Source organism: Xyrauchen texanus, chromosome 22 (genome assembly GCF_025860055.1).
Source record: "Xyrauchen texanus isolate HMW12.3.18 chromosome 22, RBS_HiC_50CHRs, whole genome shotgun sequence".
NCBI lineage: Eukaryota > Metazoa > Chordata > Actinopteri > Cypriniformes > Catostomidae > Xyrauchen > Xyrauchen texanus.
Genome location: NC_068297.1, coordinates 43,019,287 through 43,040,872, shown reverse-complemented (window position 1 = coordinate 43,040,872; position 21,586 = coordinate 43,019,287). Strand labels below are relative to the sequence as shown.

General features: G+C 43.0%; 1 protein-coding gene across 1 annotated transcript; it reads left to right on the top strand.

Moving 5' to 3' along the window:
* Positions 1-2,047: 2,047 nt before the first annotated feature.
* LOC127662888 (protein FAM181A-like) lies at positions 2,048-3,776 on the top strand. The gene has a single exon (XM_052154277.1). The coding sequence runs from the start codon at positions 2,226-2,228 to the stop codon at positions 3,018-3,020; it is 795 nt and encodes a 264-aa protein (XP_052010237.1). The 5' UTR covers positions 2,048-2,225; the 3' UTR covers positions 3,021-3,776.
* The last annotated feature ends 17,810 nt before the right edge of the window (positions 3,777-21,586 follow it).

Genomic DNA, 21,586 nt, shown 5'->3' with positions numbered 1-21,586 from the left:
GCAGTAGTGCAATATATCACAGCTATCTTTCCTCTGAAGTAATCGTATGTGTCTATAGTCAGTCCATCTTTTTAAGTCATCCATCTTCCTCAGTCTGTCAGAGAGATGTTGTGAGGGGTTTATTAGCTTGTCCTCTTCATCCCTTTCACGAGCACTTCAAAAGAGCAGGACTGTGGCGGGTCATCAGCCTTTTCAAATGGACAGTAGAGAAATTCAAACAGAAAGGAATGTGTTTGTGCTCCTGGGTTGGAGGAACAGGAACCGTCTGTAGACCTTCAACTAGCAACAATACCTGCAGCCTTTACATGTTATGTGTCTCATGACAGTAACTTTTTCCCCAAATAAACTGTAGAGTGGTTTACTCTTGCAGTCCATAGTTCACTTGTATGATCATTGTAAAACACTAAAGATCCACTCAATGGTGCAGTAACTAGTTTTAGTTTTCATATGTACCTGTACATCATGCACAGGTGTAATCTAATATTCCAGATTGGAGGAAAATGCAAAAGTAAAAAAAAAAAAAAAAAAAAAACTATTTTGATAAAGTACTAAGCTGAGTACTGTGTAGTGGATGCATATGGTGCTCACATCTCTAATGCATTTTACAGGAGATGAAGAATATAATTTTTTTAGCTACTCATGAAAATGTTTTATTTAATGAATCAAATAATTTAATCAACATGGATCTGGTTTACATACACATTCAAGACCCTTTTCACAGACTGTGATGATGCGTTTCTGCCATATTTAGCAGTGTAAATCTATCAAACTTTTTGACATTTTCCATTTTTAGCATAAGTGTAAATTTATAACATTATGCTTTGTGATATTATTATTATTATATTATATTTGTGATATATTATACAAACAGTACACTGTTATCATCAGTGTACTGGTGTGCATGTAAAATCGCTCATGGATGCTAACGGAGTTGTCCAGGTCTGTATTTCCCATCACCTTGTGTACAAGAGTCCTTTAGTGGCAGTGAGCAGAGCTGAAGTACCAGGTCGTTTGTTGAGTTTGCAGTCTGGACAACTGCTCTTCATCTAAAACTAGTCTGACAGGGGGAGGTGTCTCAACAGGACGATAGGTAGCCCCGCTTGCTTTTCCCCTCTCAATGAGGGCCGGAGCTCAATTAGCATTTCACAAGTCCCTTTTTCCTTTTCTTTTGCAACCTTCCCTGTGGTGCCAGTGCTTCTTGCGGGGATTGTCCTGTTTGTGGCCCTTGTTGCCGTTGGCAGGGTGACAGTATTTGAGTGTGCAAACTTGTGCTATTGTCCCCAAGCCAGGAGCCGCCATGGAGACCCACTAATATGACACAGGAAAATGTTTGCTGATGGCGATTCTATGGGCTTTGTCTAACTCTTTCTCTTTCACGAGGACTCGATTTAAGTCCCCAAATGTTTGACTACAAATGCGAGTGCTATCCAGCTCTTCCGCCTTTGTCCTGTGAGGTTTGAATGAGTAATTCAGCTTTTGTGTCACTCGATTGAGAGGGCAAACAGAAAGACAAGATTCTTGAGCGCTCAAGCCCCCATTCCATGGTTATAGGCACATCTCTTAGTGTCCCCTCCCCCTCCAATTCTGCTTCTCTTGACATCACTCTGAGGTAAAGAAGAGAACTTAAGATCAAAATAGTTCAAAGTGACCCAAATCAAGGCCTGAAAGCTCACGTTATCCTGCTGCAGCCAAGCATGGCAATGGCCCAGCTTACAGACCGTGTGGCTGTTGTCAAAGCACCCGTCGCACACTGTTTCCTGGCATCTTTAGAAACTCTGACAGATCAAAAACAGATTTTGCCCAAGAAGAATTCGGCAAGCGTGGAGAGGATAAGACAACCGTCTCTACGAAGAAATATTGCATCTGGTCGCTATTTTCCCTAAGGGATTTCCATGACAACAATTTGGGATGGTGAAGAATTCAGCACTGGGGATCTCGGTGGCTCATTGGGGTGCATTGTGAGGAAGTGAGGTTGCTGATTGGTTCGAGGAAAGCACCATAACTACACAGAGTGTATATTCATTCAGCTTGTTTGAGTGTTTCGACTATTGTAGATGCCAGGCAAGCTGAACATCATTTCAAGAGCTTCTCTCTGCAAATATGGAAAAGAGGTGCTTCATGAGACTTGAAATACTCTTTTTTTTACAATTTTACTCTAAAAATGGATGAAAGACCTTCACAGTAATGTAAATGCACCTCTTTAAAAGACAGAGGGAGGTGACGATATGGCAAACTCTGACAGTGAGGTGAAAACACTTCTGAACTTTGTAAATTTGGCTTCGAGCGACATCAAGGCAGCACTTGACAGATCGGCACCCTGCAGAAGATCTGTAGACCACCGAAAGTACCTGCAGAAACAACTGAAGCGATTCTCACAGAAATACTCCAAGATTCCTCGCTGCCATTCACACAGGACCAATGACTCTTTGACTTTTACGAAAACACCAGAGGACAAAGCTGCTGCGTTCAAGCATGAGGGGATTCAGGGAAACTTACGTCAAAGAGAGTTAAACTTTGTAGAGGAACATTTACATTTGGATTTGAACCCAAACACGGAGGATAAAGAGTGGTCAGGTCAGGTGCCCATGCGCAAACGGCAGCTTCCTGCATCTTTCTGGAAAGAGCCACAATCTTCACTGGGCAGCCGAGAGTGTTGGGAGCATTTTCTTAAAAACAATACTAATGGAACCGGCAGAGTGCCAGCCACGAACGGCGAGAAAAGAAAAATGATTAGTGACGACTTGAGCCCAAACCAGTTTGGTGATGTGGATCCATTGAGGAGTGTGATGTGCACATGCTGCCCTCTTCAGTTCCACGGGAATCATGCACGTCATGGCTGCTTTATTATCCCTTGCCTGAATGCGGCAGCATTCCGGAACAAAACGACTGAGAGGAATATCGAAATATCGCACAACATTATTGACGGGCTTCACAATAACATCTCACATGTGGTTGTCAAGCCAATTCCCACTAAACCAGCCATTTCCCCCTCCATTTTCAGTGTGTTTGGGTTTATCTAGTGTTTATGTCAGATAGTGGACTACTAACTCCAAAACTCTGTCATTATGATTGTATCATGCTCACATTAATGGACTGTTTTTGATGTTTTAGGTTATTACTTGCATGTTCCGTAATTGAATGGGAAGAATTTAATTAGCGATCACTTTGAAGCACTTCAAATAGAAATGTAGCAACAGTGACGTGCATTACGAGGATGTGATTTAGATTTTCTATGGGCTTTTGTGAAGATAATACTCTTTTAGACAGTGAGTTGAGTTTCTATGATCACTTAAACGGGCTTTCAACGGGATATTTTCGTGCAAGAAAGAACAAGTAGGAATTTCAAGACACTATAATATGATGTTATGGTTTTACTGCAGTTTTGACGAAACATTTGCGTCAAACTCTTTTGATCTTCCTAACAACAGATGCAATCACCTTCTGTCAGACTGTCTTTTGTGCATTTATATAGCTTAAGTAGCCTTTTTATTTAACAAATTGAAAGTCACATTCCGTGTTCCATCATAGTTCAAACAGAAATCTGAAATATGGCAATACCTATATGCTAAACACATATATGAAATATATTTACATATATTGTTTTCACTGATATAAAAAAAGTCACATACATGTACGTTACATACTATATTTCAAAATACTACTAAAACTGTCATTTTCATTCATGTAACCTTTTCCCAAATATAAGTGGAATTTTTATAAATGTATGCTCAAATATTTGAACTGTAATTTTTGTTCATATATGGCCATATATTAGATTCCTGTATGGGCATCATTTCATTGTGATGTAAAGATTTATTTATTATTTTTAGTTTTGATGTTTTTCTGTCAAAATAATAAGTCTGATTATAATCCTGATCTTGTGCATTAGCTCATTAAAATATAACAATAGTTCCCTAAACGCCAAGCACGTCTCTGAAATTAATTTATGATCTTCATTTCAGACACACTTATACCAGCACATAAACAACAACATTACTATACATAAATTAATACTGTAAAGTAATCAAAGAGAAGAAAAACTCGAGCACATTTACTCATTTTGCTACACATTTACTTAGTTTAGATCTTTTTATTAAAAAAAAACCCTGATTATTATGTTACAAAACAGTTATAAATAAGCAAACTTAAAACGTAAGCCCTGCGCGACGGGATTTGTCAATCTTTGACCTTTATCAATTGGCCTATGTAACTTATTGAAATGTAATCTAGGACATTTACCATTCCAAATGAAGGACTTTGCTATGCTATCAAATTGCTTGAAATAAGAGAGGGGGGACATATACTGGGAGAGATTGTAGCAGGTAGTTGAATTTTGATAACATCAACCTTAAATAAATGTAATGAAGCCCAACAGCCCACATCACTCAAACCTTTTTATTAAGGGGTAAAAATTTACTCTAAATAAATCACACGAATAAAAAGCCCAAATACTGGGGGCAGTGGTGGCTCAGTGGTAGAGGCTCAGGGTTACTGACCAGAAGGTCGGGGGTTCAAGCCCCAGCACCACCAAGATGCCACTGTTGGGCCCTTGAGCAAGGCACTTAACTCCAGGTTGCTCTGGGGGGATTGTCCCTGTAACAAGTGCACTGTAAGTCGCTTTGGATAAAAGCGTCTGCCAAATGCATAAATGTAAAATGTAAATGTAAAAGTAAATACTTAATGCCCTGTGTGGGCCACTGGTTGAAAAGCCGTTACTGGGCTGTACGCTGTCAGAGCCAAAGCTTCAAATATAGACCAACTGACTCTTTATCCTGAGAACTTAGAATAGGAATTAATATTCTATACAGGCAAGGCATAGATCTATTTGGGTCAGAGATGAATAATAAAATATAATCTGTATAAAGCAAAAGCTTATGTGCCATACCACCCGGCACACACACCTGGAAAATCATCTTATTGCGGCTGCTAATGGTTCCAGGGCAAGACAGAACAATAATGGGGAAAGAGGACAACCCTGCCGGGTGCCACTATACAGAGTAAAATAATCTGAAATGAATCCATTACTTTGTACCGCCGCTACCGGGTGTCTATAAAGTTACTTAATCCATTCAATAAAAGTATTCCTAAACCCATATATTTCCAAAATCTTAAAAAGATAATCCCATTCTACCTTATCAAATGCCTTTTCGGTGTCAAGTGAGATGGCAGTGACCGGAGTCTGATCATTTGCCACTGACTACATGATACTGATGAAACACCTAATGTTATCAGACGAGCTGTGGCCCAAATAAACCCCACCTGATCTATATGTATAAGAGATGTCATAAATTTACTTAATCGGTTAGCCAGAATTTTTGAAGTGTCAGACTGATCCGGCCTTGTGTCATGGTTGCCAGAAGCTTTCCATTCATTAATGATTCTGTATAAACTTTTAGCAAATGTGTAGCCAATTCTGTAGCATCACAGAATTCCACAAAGATTCTAATATCCTCATCAGTACACGAAGATGTGGAACTATAAAGATCAAGATAGAATTCTTTAAAAGCATTATTAATAGCAATTTCACTACCAGCAGATTTTACTGAGGGAATGGTAGAAAAAGATTCTTTCTGCTTACATATCTAGCCAAAAGCTTCCCTGCTTTTCCCCTGACTCAAAGTATGACTGTCTTGCCCTGAAGAGCCAAAACTCCTAAAATTCTAAAATTACCTTCCGCAACAAGATAGTATTATTTTTGTATTTCAATCTGTATTTCAATCAGGTCAATCAGATGACATTCAGCGCTTCAGCTCTGTCTTGGCACTTTTAATATTCCCTTCCAACTCCACGAGTTCTCGTGCTTTGGACTTTTTGATGTATGAGGCATACTGTATGATTCGTCCCCTGAAAACCGTCTTAAGTGCCTCCCAATCCACGCCTACTAGAGCCACTGTTGCTCTAGGGGCTTACACAATTTTGCTTCACTATGATCAAGGACTGAATACATCAAAGATTAAATTCTCCTCCCAATATTATATCATGAGGGGTGCCAGCAGCTTGCAACATCCCTTCAAGATCTATAAAAAGCCCTGATCATCAGAATTAGGTGCGTAAATATTAGCCAAAATCTACCTTTGCCCTTGAATTTCTGCTCAAACAATAATGATTCTTCCTAATTTACCTTTAATCTGTTTGAGACATTTGAATTGTAGACGTTTACTTATCGATGTAATGACTCCCCTACTCTTACTTGAGCCAGCACTAAAGAAAAAATGTCCACCCCATATCTTCCCAAATTGTTATGCTTCCTGCTGGGAAAGATGCGTTTCTTGAAGAAACACTAGATCATATTTCTTACGCTTAAGAAAAGAAATAACCTTCATTCTTTTTATGGGCTGCCCCAAACCCATTCACATTCCATGTGGAGAGATACAATCCACTCATACTGACATTTTTGCATTTTTACATATTAGAAAAAATTGATTGCGTGTCAAAAACGAAATTACAAAGACCACATTCCCCATTAGAGCAACAATCAAACCAAACAAACAGAAAAACATGCACATTAACCCCACACATGGCATTGCCAACTGGCGTCCATCCCTCTAAACTCAAACAGTCTATGTACGCCTAGGAGTGTCCCTGAGACAATTTTGCCGTCAGATTGCGCAAGTTTGGTGTTTCTATAAAAATTTTGTGAGGCATAATTAGATAGCAGAAACTACTTTGTAAAACAAACTACAGCCAATATGCAGAATAAACACAAATAATGTGTAGATTAATTCATAGAACTGTCTCAAAGTTGTTTTCCTCCACAAAACAAGCTACGGCCTCTGGCGGAACCAGCACAAAAAAAGGGCCATTCAGTTTCCTCGGACAGACAAACAAGTGTTCAGTTAGCCGGATTTTCCTGAGTGCAACAGATGACCTAATCCTTCCAAAGTCCTCCAAAAATACTCCACAAAACAAACTCCATTCAAGAGGAGTCATAAACACAAGGAACATGCAGATTCATCCACAAATTATCCCAAAGGAGTGTTATTCCACAAAAAAACTCCATCCACTAGGCGAAACCAGCCCAAAAATTAGTAAAACAGGTGTCCAGCTTCCTCGGACAGTCAAGTGTATGTTCAGACAGATGGACTTACTCAGTCCATCAATTTCGTTAAAGACATAGCTTGCTCTGGGCATGCAAATACCATGTGGTCATCTGTAGTATCAATTCTCAATTTGTCCAGGAATTTCAGTGTAAAAGTGATCCTCCATCAATGCAAAAAGAAACAAAAAAGGTGCCCAGCTCCCTCAGACAGTCAAGTGTATGCTCAGCGAGACAAGCTCACTTGGGGGCCACATAAGAAACACCAAATAGCTCACTCACCCCATTGTCTCTATGAAAGACAATGTTTGCTGGGGCCAATCTTAGTATCTATTTTCAGCTTGGCCAGAAACATCAGTGCAAAAGCAATCTTCCATTGATGCAAAGGTTTCTTGCATTCCTTGAATCTATAAAAAAAAATGTTTTGTCCAATTCGCAAAGTCTGGGAACCAGAAAATGTTGTGATTCTTCCAAAAAAGCCCTCCTTTGCTCCTCACGTAACACAAGATCTTTATCGGATGATCTCAGAAATTTGGCCAGAATTGATCGGGCCTGTCTCCCTCAGCAGATCTCCGAGCTGGGACACTGTGAGCTTGCTCGATTTCCAGCTTATGGCGTGTTATGTTGAGCAGACTCTGGAAGAGCTCATCTTGGAATTTCACCATATTTTGGCCTTCTTCATGCTCAGGAATTCCAACAATTCGGACATTGTTTCGCCGATTACGATTCTCCAAATCCTCCAGTTGTTCCCAAACACATTCCAAGTCTCGGGTTGCTAGTAGACTAGCAGCTAATTCCCTCTTTGACTCCAGATAATTGATTGGCTTCTCGACGTCCGACAATCTTGTAAACAAGAATTTCTCCTCCATCGGCGTAATCGATCAACATATTACAAGATCCTCCAGGACATCAACAACCTTTGTCAGCATCACTGACATGCTCGGCAGTTGCCGCTGGATTCCTCAATCCAAATTGAGTCTCTGGTCTGCAGCCCTGTCTCGGGTATTTCCAGAGCCCAATTATTTTCAATTATTTTCCATGCTGACTTCATAGAACAGTTATGTAGCAGGGTGTATCAAATCTCACCGGTTTATGACATAAAAATAATTAAAAACTAGCAAAATGCACAGAGCTCGCCGTTTACATGTCTGACCCTCGCATGGCGCAATGCAACTCTCATGAGGAGGCAATTTCAAAACTTAAAAAAAAAAAAGGTTTTTGGAGAATGATTGCAAAAGCTCTTATCTAAAACACTTGTCACACAAGCCTGTCTTTTTACCATGTTTGTTTACTCACAAGTGTCCAATACTGAGTGAAACAGGTGTCTCTAATGTCTTCAATCATTCATATAAACCTGCTTCAGTCAGAACGTCATTACGCATAATAAATGTTCATATGTAGTACTCTGTTACTGTGTGCATGTGTGTAATTTCTATATGTAATGTTCTTGTGTAGTACACGGTGTTCCTCCACATGTGTGCTCTTACTAGACATGATTACAGACTCAGATGAGCACACTGTGTGATTTAATATTTTGAAAGTGTTTAATAATGTTTTATGCATTATGCATCAAGTCTTCAGTGTTTGCTCAATGTTTGTTTGCTGCGGGGTTAGGTACATTTTTATGGCCATTATGTTTAAAAGTCAATATGCAAGTACATGAATGCAGGGTCTTCTCACAATGCAAGCTTGATTTGCACATTGCAGCATTCCAAAAAGTGTCAATTCGACTCAATAGAGCGCAACAGTGTAGTTCCGGAAGTAAAAAAATCTGATTAATTTATTCCGGAACCAAAACGGCTGAAACAATTTGTGGGCACTATTGCGTTCTATACAAGTCCATATTGAATTCAAGGGCATTAGGGTAAATTATATTCATCTACGGTCAGTTTTCTCTTTCAGATCAACTACTATCATGCGGTGCAACAGTCTCTAGAGAACTGAGCTATTTAGTTAGTTTGCTGAACTGTCGACATGTTAAAAGCAGCTAAAATGAAGGAACCTCTACCATCAAACTCTATCGAGTTCTGAGGTTTGTCACCACCACAATAACGCAAAAGCGCACGTAACTGTGTTGAACAGGCCGGCATGCTTGAAGTATGAAACCCAAGACATTGCATCTGTATTTGTGTACTTGCATAAAGTGTGTTTCTATCCAAAGGTAAACTGTGTAACTGAGGTTAATTTATTTGTGTCGGTTCTGTGTGGGGTTGACCACTCTGCCCATAAACATCAGACAGTGAGTGGCTTCATGACACAGGAAGAAGAACGGTCAGTCCACAATGAATATTGCTGGAAGAGAATAAGCCATAATTCCCACCGATGTAGCAGTCATGCCTTTCTCATAAACCTCCAGGCAGCTTTATGCAGCACCCACACACACACACGCGCCTAGTTTCCATTCACCTTTCGTGCTATTTTATTATCGACAAAGTGAAAATCTGTAAAAATAAAAAATTAGTCAACTTACAATCATTTTAATTTCACAAATAAACGCAATCACAAGAGGAGGAATTGCAATCAAACGAGAACAGTTGCCCATCTGATAGGACTGTATTATTGGTCCTGATGTTGCACATATCACAGGTTGCCATCAGTTACGACCCGAAAGCAAATCATCATGGCCCTGTTCAAGATGGCAACCTGCACCAAGTATTGGGGGAACCTTTCAGTCACATCCATCGACGCGTGCACAGCTATTAAAGAAACACTGATGCCGTGTAATATCAGGGTTTAATACTGATATTCAATATTTTGAACAATCAACTAAAGCGTCGCCATCACAAATGTCCCGCATATTTCTCTAGCAACTTTTAACGACCATCTAAACTTGATTACCATCTAAAATAAATTTTATCGTCATAATGCAATTTACATTTCTGAAGAATCTCAGCAAATGCGATCCGAGGTAAAGAGGGTTATATTTAAAATATTTAAAATGTTCAAAAGCTCGTTTTCTGAAAGTGAACTCGGCATTGGACAAATTGTTCTGATAGTTTATAGTCTTGAAAAGTCTAGAACATTCTGAGAATGTCATTCAGCTGACTTTATTCATCTACAGAACAAGGTATGGCTAATTTCAGTTTGTGTAAAGAAAAGGCAACTTTAATAAATAAACGGATGTCTACCATGATTAAATTATGGATCAGTGCTTGTGTAGCAGCGGCCGTAAATAGAATTAGACTACGCCACCCCGAGGTCTAACCCGGGGAACTGTAAATAACCACCAAGGCTTCTATAGCATTCGGCAGTTAGTTTCGCACACTGAGCAAGCAGAGAAATTGTTCCGTACGAAAGGAAAATACAATTTTATTGATCAATTTCACAACAAAGATGGTGAACAAAAAGCTGACGTCAGCATATTTTTAAAACACTGCAAACTGGATAAGAGCCAATACCACATCACAATATATATCTACATTCACAGCACTCCAATGAAGATCAAACAATTAGTCAATAAAACACAATAATAAATAACACACCAGGAGGTGTGACCCAGTGTCCTGACATAAAATCTATTTCACACACGCACACTCACAATACCGGGCTTGAGGCTTACTGATGGGCGTCCAGCGACTCGGGCATAACCATCCCAATAATCAACCCCAAACGCACGTGCACAACCACACTATCAGCACAGCAACGGTCACAATGTGGAGGTACTCACACACACACCAAAGAAGGCCCACCACCTCAAGCACGCCGTCCCCACCGTCAGCACTCAGCTCCTCAACATGTAACAAGGACAGAATAAACAAAATTAACTACAGGTCATAATTTCACAACATAAACCAGACTAACAACATACAGAACAAATAACTTGACCAACAACAACAGCACGAATAAAGTAAACAACAACAAAGAAAATGAAATAAATTTGCACAACGACAATAATGCTGGTAAATGAAAATAAACAAAAAGGGAAATGCAATAACTTTACAAAATAACAATAATGCTGATCAATGAAATAAACAAAAAAAAAGGAAATGAAATAACTTTTAGGACACAAAGACACACGACCCACTCGACGGATCACAGTATGAATCACGTAACAAACACACTCATCCGTGGATAACACAAATGTGAGGGCAGATACTCAATCAGCCACACAAGTGGCCTACGATGCAGTTGGGAAAAAGTAGCTCAGTCCATTAACTTGGACTCGGCGAAAACCAGTTCAGCACATAAGAAAAACGTGCATTAAGAGCTTAAGAAAAGCAGCAGTTGCCCCAAGGCAGGCCGCAAACGCTTCCCTGCTATGGTAGCTATCCCTAAAACACACAATAATAGTTATATTAAGCTATCACCCAACTAAGGCAAAATCACAGGCCCGAATGGAGAAAACTTACCTGAGCAACAGTGCGCTGACACCCGAATCTCGCAGGCAATGCGCCGTGTGTGAGTCACAAACGGAACACGTTATTCCATTCAATCCGATGAAACATGGTGTAGCCGAAACACAGCAAGGAATTCTATAAAAAAAAATCGGAATCCCACATAAACCACAAGCTAACTAGCAACAGTACAACATTTGCGATAGACCTCTACATACCTGCGACACCACCAAAACTGGGTGAACCCAAACAACAACTCCAGCGTCACGCACTGCCCCAGAAGGTACGTTCGAGCTATAACATCCTCCTCCTGACATGATTGGCCACCAAGAACACACCACAAGCCAATCGTGAACCGGATAGGAAAGGTAAAAGCCAATGTAATCAAACGGGGGGAGGAGGGACTGGATTCAATCACAGTCCATCCTGCCACAATCTACCCTGCCTTTTAAATCGGCGCCACGACGATGGGCCACCAGAAAGATAAGGCATGTGAAACATTTGTATCCACGAAAAAAAAAAAAAGCACTTTGTCTCCCTAACACACAGATCTTGGGAGACGGTGAAGGTTTGAGTGTTGCCCAGCCGTTGACCGGGAGGTCTGTCGTGCTCTCACTTCAGTCCCATCAGAGGGGCCAGGCAATACAGCCACACCAGGGGATGAGGAGCCACTTACATCCACTGGAGGAGCTGAAAGGGGCGACGAACTGTGATCGTTATTGGCTGACCCCGTTGCTGGAGACTCAGATGCCAGCAAAGAAGCTGGCCAGCCCTGGATCATCAAGTCATAATCGCCCAGCCATTCCCCCTGCCGGGTTACATGTGAAGTGCATGGCTGGGCGACAGTTTGGTCAATAACAGGAGGCTTTGGCACATTTTCGCGAACAACCAGTTTCAACAAGGAGCGATGCACATGCCGAGCCTTGCTCAGGTCACTTACTGGTGCCACGGTATATACCGTGCCACCCTCCTTCGGTGCTCTCAGTACCTGGTGCATTACTGAGCTCCACATGTCATGAATTTTGTGGCGCCCCCTCACACTGAGATCACGGTGGTATACTAACTGGCCCTCCTGTAAAGGTGCCTCACGAACTCGCTGATCATGGTTTATCTTATGGCGTGTAGCTGCTGCTTGCAGCCGCTCTCTGGCTCCATGAAATGCAAGTTGCAACCGAGCCTGATGTTCTTGGACCCATTCGTGAACCGTGACCCCGGAGGGCTCAGGGACATTACCTAACAGAAAATCCAACGGCAGACGTGGTTCTTGCCCGAACATCAAGAAAAATGGTGACTCTCCTGTGGCCTGGTGGGGGGTGGTGTTATAACAATACAGGATTTTGGGCAAGCAAGAATTCCAGTCTCTTTTTTGTGAGACTGATAAAGTTCGTAACAAGTTATGCATGGTCCTATTAAAACGTTCGCACTGTCCGTTTCCCGCTGGGTGATACGGAGTAGTGCGTGTCTTCTGAATTCCATATAAACCACAAAGCTGCTGAATAAGCCCATTTTCAAAACTGCGGCCCTGGTCCGAATGAATTCGGCCAGGGACCCCAAACTTTGAAAACCACTCCCCCACCAGCACACGTGCCACTGTAGGGGCACGTTGATCGCTAGTCGGGACGGCCAAAGTATACTTGCTAAAAATATCAGTCATTACCAAGACATTCTCCTGCCCATTCCTAGCTGGCTCTAGAGTAGTAAAATCAATTGCCAAGATTTCGTTGGGTCGCCCCGCCAGCAGATGGCCCATGAAACTCTGTGCAGTAGGATGATTGTCTTTGGCAACCTGACATCTTTCGCACAACTGACACCAGCGTGCCACGTCCGAAGCCATACCTGGCCAGAAGCACTGCTGCCGTAAAAGCTCCAGGGTCCTTTCGGTTCCCTGGTGGCCATGCTGCTGATGGGCCTGTATTAGTACTTCTTTTTGCATGGCCTCGGGCAGCAACAATTGCCATACTATTTCTCCCCCGTCTGAACGGAAGACCTTACGGTAAACCACACCATCCCACTCAACTAAACAATCCCACTGTTTAAGCAGGGCCAACATCTGTTGTGAGACCTGTTTACGCTCTTGAGGGCTGGGTCGTTCCCCCCGCCTCCAAAAGACTAAAGCTTCCTGAATGGTAGAGTCTGCCTGCTGAAAACTAGAAATCTCAGCCGGTGTATGAGCCGGTAGAGCAGAGATGGCCAATTGGGTAACCTTGGTCAGCCCAGACTGTAACACCTGTTGCAGTGGTTGAGGGAGAGTGGTGCCCGGGCTATAGCTTCCATGATTTGGAAGTCTGGAAAATGCAGCCTAGATAGTGCATCTGCATTTTTATTACTCCTCCCCGACCGATATTTGACTTCATAGTCAAATGAAGCCAGTTGGCCTAGCCAACGCTGCTCTATGGCACCAAACTTCGCTGAGGCCAGATGACTCAGTGGGTTGTTGTCTGTATAGACCATGCATTTATGACCCAGCAGATACTCACAAAACATTTCTGTCATGGCCCATTTAAGGGCCATGAACTCCAGTTTCATGGAGCTATAGTTCTGCATGTTCCTTTCTGCAGGTCTCAACCCCCGGCTAGCATAGGCTATAGGCCTCACTCGGCCCCCTTGCTCCTGTGACAATACTGCACCCAAACCCCCATAGCTTGCATCAACCTCTAAAATAAAAGGTAGTGCAAAATCTGCATATGCTAGTACTGGAGCGGTGGTCAGTTTAGTCTTAAGAGCCTCAAAACTGGCCTGACACTCACTAGACCAGCTTTGAATGGCTGCCCTTTGAAGCCTTTTCCCTGACCCCACATTGGCCAACTCTGCCACTAGCCGATGTAACGGGGCAGCCAGCTTAGCAAAACCTTCGACAAATCACCTATAATAGCTAGCAAACCCCAAAAAGGACCGTAGCTCAGAGACTGTGGTAGGAGTTGGCCAAGAAGATACCACTTCGATTTTACTGGGGTCAGTGGCCACACCCTGGTTTGAAATTACATGACCCAAATACCGTACCTGCTGCTGGAAAAACGCACACTTCGAGAGCTTCACCTTTAACCCTTCATGCTCCAACCGACTCAACACCACCCCCAGCCTCTCCAGATGTTGTTTAACTGAACCGGAAAAAATCACAATGTCGTCCAAGTAGAGAAGCAACGACTGACACTGTTGGTCACCGAATATCCGTTGCATCAATCGCTGGAAAGTGCTGGGGGCATTACAGAGTCCGAAAGGCATCCGAATCCACTCGAATAGTCCGAAGGGCGTGCAAAAAGCGGTCTTGGACTTATCCTCCTCTCTAACTGGTACCTGGTTGTAGCCACTCGCCAAATCGAGAGTGGAAAACCATTGAGCCCCCGTCAGCGCATCCAACGACTCTTCTATACGTGGAAGAGGAAATGCATCTCTTCTTGTTTTGCTATTTAACTGTCGGTAATCCACACACATACGTAAACTGCCATCTTTCTTTTTCACGAGAACTATGGGAGAAGCATATGAACTACAACTTTCTCGAATTACCTGTGTTTCCAACAGTTGATTAATATGTTCCTTTACCAACTCATACTCTGATGGGGGTATGCGTCGATAACGTTGTCGCACCGGGGCACTATCTTGAAGGGGGATCTCATGAGCAATTAAGTTAGTACACCCCAGGTCTAATTCATTGGCCGAGAAGACATGGGTGTATTTCCTTACCAAGAATCGTACCTGTTCTTGGTCCTCCCTGGACAAGGGGGACAGGTCCAAAGCCTCAATCTGGTCCGACACCATAGGAGAGGCTGACTGAGAAAACAGAAGCTGTATAGGAGGGCACTTCGGTGACACCCGCTGGTAAACTAACAATGTGGGCACGTTCTAACCCACCTACAACTGTGCGGGGATAGAGCAGCACATCGGCGTTGCCCACATTGACAACTGGTACATGGGCAGTGCCTCGAATCACTTGAATAAGAGCAGGAGAAACCAACAAACCCGCCGGTAATCCCACCTCTGGAGGTTCCAATAACACAGTGGCCCCAGAATACTGGTATGAGCAAGTAGCAGCCACCAGCTTCATTGTGCCCCCAGGGATTCTACAGGCCCTCCTACCCCGCACCATTATTTTACCCCTGGCCCCTCCAGACCAGTGGCGTAGGCAGAAATTGTATTTTGGGTGGGCCAGTGAAAAAGTGAGTGGGCCTATAGTTTTTCCTAGAAAAAAAAATGAATTAAATAATAATTAAACCTTAGACTGTAGAAAATATATATTTTTTTATTATTAGCCTATTAAAACAGTTACACCTTTATTTCGTGTTCTTAAATCATCATGTTAAATCAACAGAGCTCAATAAAGGCTGGACAAACCAGTATAGACTAAAGGCTAAAAGTAAAAGAAATTAAAATAATGAAAAAACTCAGCAGAGCACAGTTTGAAATAAATAACACACTGTTAAATAAACCATATACAATGCAATCAGCCTGGTGTGCCAAAAAAATAGAACTCATTTAAACTAAACAATGTAGCCTATAAGGCATACAGATATACACAACACACCACTAAGTTAAATCACTTCACGGGCAAAAATTAAGGAAATTAAGGCCCCTTGTTGTTTTCTTTCTACAAAACAAGACGCATAGCGCCTGGGTTTAGTGTTGAAAACAGAAATGATCTCATCATAGTCCAAAGAGTCACAGAGTTCTTTTTCAAAGGACAAAAGGCACAGGTTGTTGAGGCGGGTAGTACTCATGGATGCTCTGAGGTTAGTTTTTATCCTACCTGCAGTGGAGAACAGTCTCTCAACACTACAAGAAGTCATGGGAAGGGTGATGATGACTTGAAGTAGTTTGTTGAGGTTTGGAAATATGTCAGGAGCACAAATGTCCAATACTTCCATGAGGGATGGAAATTCCAGGCCATTGGCTAATTTCCGACGTAGTTGCTCAATAAATACTGTTAGTTCAGCATCAACAACCAATATATGAAAGTGATCACAAGGGGCCCGCAGAGAATCCTTCTCTGCAAAAGTCTTAGAATGTGGGAGAAATGTTGCTGCTGCCCTCATTATTCCATACTGATCTTCTTGGAAACGATTGTCCAGCTCTGTCACCTGTCTGTCAAGGATGTCATTCCATATGTGTCTTAGGTCATCATCATTTCTCACACTTGTTGCTTTCCCCAAACTAGTTGTGACAACTGATCCTGCAAGCCTTGCCGGGAGCTTTCTCACTCTGGTCCCAGATGTGATGTCCCAGCTTGTGATTTCATTTTTCTGCATCAACTCTTCTGTTAGTTTCATTACATGCTCAAAATCACACCCTGAATTGTCTCTAAACCGAGCAAAGCTGTCTTTTAGTCCCTCAATTAGGTCAATGCACTCAGAGACTGACAATGTTGGGCTTTGTAAACCTTGTGTGGCAAAATCGCTCGTCTGAAATAATTTTCCAAATGTGACGAGTAAAAATAAGAACTTTTTTGTTTGTATTTGTTGCAGCAGGGACTGCGCCTCAACTTTGACTGGCCGCTGCTTTCAGCATACTCCGCAAGCACTTCTAATATTACGCCGAGTAACGTCAGTACTTTGCTCACTGCTCGGATTTGGAGCTCCAGCGCGTGTCTGTGGATCGCTCAAGTTCCAAGCGCGGGCGTCCCGGATAAAGCTCCTTTGCGCTGCCACAAACTTTGGCGTGTCTGCTGCTGACTGTCATGAAACTGTGAATATTGTTCAGTGTATCAAAAAATGTGCTCACGTGTCCAGACACCTTTGATGCTGTACAGAGTACCAGATTCAGTCGGTGAGAATTGCAGTGGACATACAACGCTTGAGGAAAAGTTCGTTTCAAAATCACATGCACACCTCCCTTGTTTCCTGACATAACAGAGGCTCCGTCGAAACTGAAGCCAACGCACAGAGATGGGTCAAGTTGCAGTGGTTCAATCACCTGTAGTATCTTTTCTGAAATACCTCTTGCGCTCAGGTCACTTGTGTCCATGAACCCGATTGCCCGTTCTTTTATTTTCCCTGCGTGAACATATCTCACACAAACAGCCACCAGTTCACGCTTTGACTCATCCTTATATTCATCTGCCATAAGAGCATAATAGGTGCCCGGTGTTTCACAGACTTCTGCTTTGATTTTACGCTAACAGCAAGGAGGCTGCGGACTCCAGCAGCTCATTTTGTATATCTGGGCTCATCAAAGTTCCGTTTCTGGGCAGCTGCTCTAGACGATTTTGGATCTGTGGATCATATTTGCACATGAATTTGAACAGTTCTATAAAGTTTCCTTTATTGAGAGCATCTTCATTTTCCCTGTGTCCACGTAGGGGGATGTCCTGCTTGGCACAAAACAGCACAATGTCTAAAACGACTTTTAGATGGTCCCGATTCCTTTCAATAAATGAATAGTCCACGGCATCACGGTTCATTTGATTTAACACATTTCCCCGGCCTGCAGTTTGGTTGGTCCTGTAGCCTTGAAACGTATCCAGTGAAACGGAGTGGGGCTTGCTCAGCTGGTGTTTTTCACATGCCTGTCGTAGGTGCTTCCAGTCCACAAACCCCCTCTCGCAAATGGGCTGTCAGCCCCGCTGGGAAAATGTCTGCACATTTTACAGAAAATCGCGTCCTTAATTACACTGTACTCCAACCAAGAAAACTGTCCATACCACTTTGATGAGAAGGTCCTTGATTTTCCATTCTTGACAGTGCAGGGAAATACCTTCAAATTGGGTTGTGAAGGTGGTTCGTCAATCGCACTTAGATCAGCGGGTAAACCCGCGTCAGGCTGACCGGGAGAGAGCACTGGCAGTGCCGCCTGGGAGCAAGAAGCGGCCGCCACCAGCACCTGACTAGCCTTCTTGTGGGTTAACGAGTCTGAAGAACTGGGCTGGGTGGACTCGGTAGATGAAGGCAGTGGCGTGTCGTCTTCCTCTACTCTTGCTTTTTTAAAATAGCACATTAAAGAAATTTGTTTAGCCATTATAGTGGCAAATGGCGATGTTCATAAATTTGCAAAAAAAAGCAGCTAGCCAGAGCCCACGGCCAGCTCAGAGAGTTTTTTTCTGTCAGAACCCCTTAGCAACCATAGCAAACAATAACGTTCCGAGGGAGGCTTTTCAACAGTTCCATTTTATTCGGAAAACAAATTAAACACACACACACCAGTCAACAATAAATCAGGTTTATATTAATATATTTTCTTAAATGCATTTGAATAATAAAAATAAACAAAAAATGTATTTTTATCAAAATTGTCTGGGCGGGCCAGTGAGTAATGTGGGCGGGCCAGTGCCGCCCTGGCCCATTACTGGCTACGCCCCTGCTCCAGACAACTGCAGGCTACTGCTATGGCATCGTTGGAAAGCCTGTTGGACAGAAACAGGTGCCTCCGACACTGATGGCAGCTCGAATAAGGCCAGACCGTGAAGTCCAAAGAGCTCTTGGAAACACTTTTGAATCACATTCATTCCCAAAACGCCGGGTGCTAAATTATGGGAGCTACCTGGCGGATCCTGAACCACCAATACACCACACTGTGGTATTAACTTCCCACAAAGCCCCACATCCATTTCCAAGTACCCAATGTACGGAATGGCTAAGCCATTGGCCGCCCTAAGCTGCAACCAATGGCAAGAGTGAAGACGCTCCGGACCCCAAGGCTTAAAATGCTGTGAAAAAAACTCTCGGTGACTATAGTCACCATCGACCCAGTATCTACCAAGCAAGGCACCTTGACCCCTCCCAATATTACCTCAACATACGGACAGGAGGCCATTAACGTGGAAACCTTGGTGAAATCTGGGAAATCACTTATTGAGCCAGAGCTGGCTCCACCGGATGTGTGGCTCTGCAAAACGGTGGGCACTAGTTTTCCAAGGCCGAAGTTGGACGGGCCTGGCTACCAAAGGGAGGGCCTCGCCCCAAGGACTGGGGTCGAGAAGGGACCCGAACCCCATCACATTCACTAGCAAAATGGCCAGGCTGTTGGCAACGGCGGCATATTAATGGCCCATTACGTGACGGGCGACCACGCATGTCGGGGCGTTGCAAGTGTGCAAGATTTTGGGTAAGCTGTTGTAACTGCTCGTTGACATCGCAGCTGTTCTTGTTGAACTTTCAACATCTCCTTTATTTCACTCACCTCAGACGGCAGGGGTGTCCGAGGCGGATCATGCGGGATACCCTGTACCCTATACTGGGTGCCAATAACCGTGGGAACAGAGTGGCTGCGACCCCTCATGCCACCAGGCAACCCCTCTCGTTCCCACCGCATGGCCTCCCTTCTGACCTCCAACAAGGTAGCCATAGGCTGCCGCCGCACCATCTGCTTTAACTCACGGCGTAAAGCATCATCAAGAACATATTCATTAAACTGATCCCTAAGTAGGGCTTCAGCATTTGGCATACCATCAGGTGCCTGTCCCTTTACCTTGGCCATGAGACTCATTAGGGCCAAAGAAAATTCTTGAAGGGTTTCGCCTTCCTGCTGCCTCCTCGAAAAAAATGCCTCCTGCAATACTACATACGAATCAGTACAACCATAAAGCTCTCTTAATATGGCAATTATACGAGCTGGGTCCCTCCGATCAACGCTAGGGCGGTACTTTCTCTCATCACGAGCCTCGCCCTCTAAATGGTCATAGAGGAAATCGGCTTGATCATTAGCTGCCAAATGCCGTACTCTCATACTTGCTTGTGCCTCCTCCAGCCACTCACTCAGCCGTTGGCCCGATTTCCCACTAAATATGGGGCATGTACGTTCTCGTGGGATGAAAACCATCCTTTCCACCATGGGGACAGCAGCCGCACCATTACTAGCGACATTAACAGCTGATGGCAAATTAGGGGGTGCAGGGGCTACATTGGGATCCTGTGCAACTAGAGCCTGTTGTTGGCGAAGCCTTTCATTATCTACTTCGAGCTGGGCCACCAAGTCCCTCAACTCTTGTAGTTGCTCATCCATGGTTAGCTCAAATCACCAACTCAAATACAATACAAAAGAAACAGAACACAATCCCGAACAACCTTACCTGATAGTTACGGGTCCACGTAAGACCAACTGCTGCTTTGCTCAAAAAGAATCGTTATCCCACTGCCCTCAAACAAAACAAAAGTAACATTCATCCACAAAACAAAGATAAAAAAACAATAGGATACATTTCTCTGTAATATTTCAGGTCGTCCTGCCGACTGCGCCAAAATGTAGCAGCGGCCGTAAATAGAATTAGACTACGCCACCCCGAGGTCTAACCCGGGGAACTGTAAATAACCACCAAGGCTTCTATAGCATTCGGCAGTTAGTTTCGCGCACTGAGCAAGCAGAGAAATTGTTCCGTACGAAAGGAAAATACAATTTTATTGATCAATTTCACAACAAAGATGGTGAACAAAAAGCTGACGTCAGCATATTTTTAAAACACTGCAAACTGGATAAGAGCCAATACCACATCACAATATATATCTACATTCACAGCACTCCAATGAAGATCAAACAATTAGTCAATAAAACACAATAATAAATAACACACCAGGAGGTGTGACCCAGTGTCCTGACATAAAATCTATTTCACACACGCACACTCACAATACCGGGCTTGAGGCTTACTGATGGGCGTCCAGCGACTCGGGCATAACCATCCCAATAATCAACCCCAAACGCACGTGCACAACCACACTATCAGCACAGCAACGGTCACAATGTGGAGGTACTCACACACACACCAAAGAAGGCCCACCACCTCGAGCACGCCGTCCCCACCGTCAGCACTCAGCTCCTCAACATGTAACAAGGACAGAATAAACAAAATTAACTACAGGTCATAATTTCACAACATAAACCAGACTAACAACATACAGAACAAATAACTTGACCAACAACAACAGCACGAATAAAGTAAACAACAACAAAGAAAATGAAATAACTTTGCAAAACGACAATAATGCTGGTAAATGAAATAAACCAAAAAAAGAAATGAAATAACCTTACAAAATAACAATAATGCTGGTAAATGAAATAAACAAAAAGGAAGATGAAATAACTTTTAGAACAAAAAAGGAAGATGAAATAACTTTTAGGACACAAAGACACACGACCCACTCGATGGATCACAATATGAATCACGTAACAAACACACTCATCCGTGGATAACACAAATGTGAGGGCAGATACTCAATCAGCCACACAAGTGGCCTACGATGCAGTTGGGAAAAAGTAGCTCAGTCCATTAACTTGGACTCGGCGAAAACCAGTT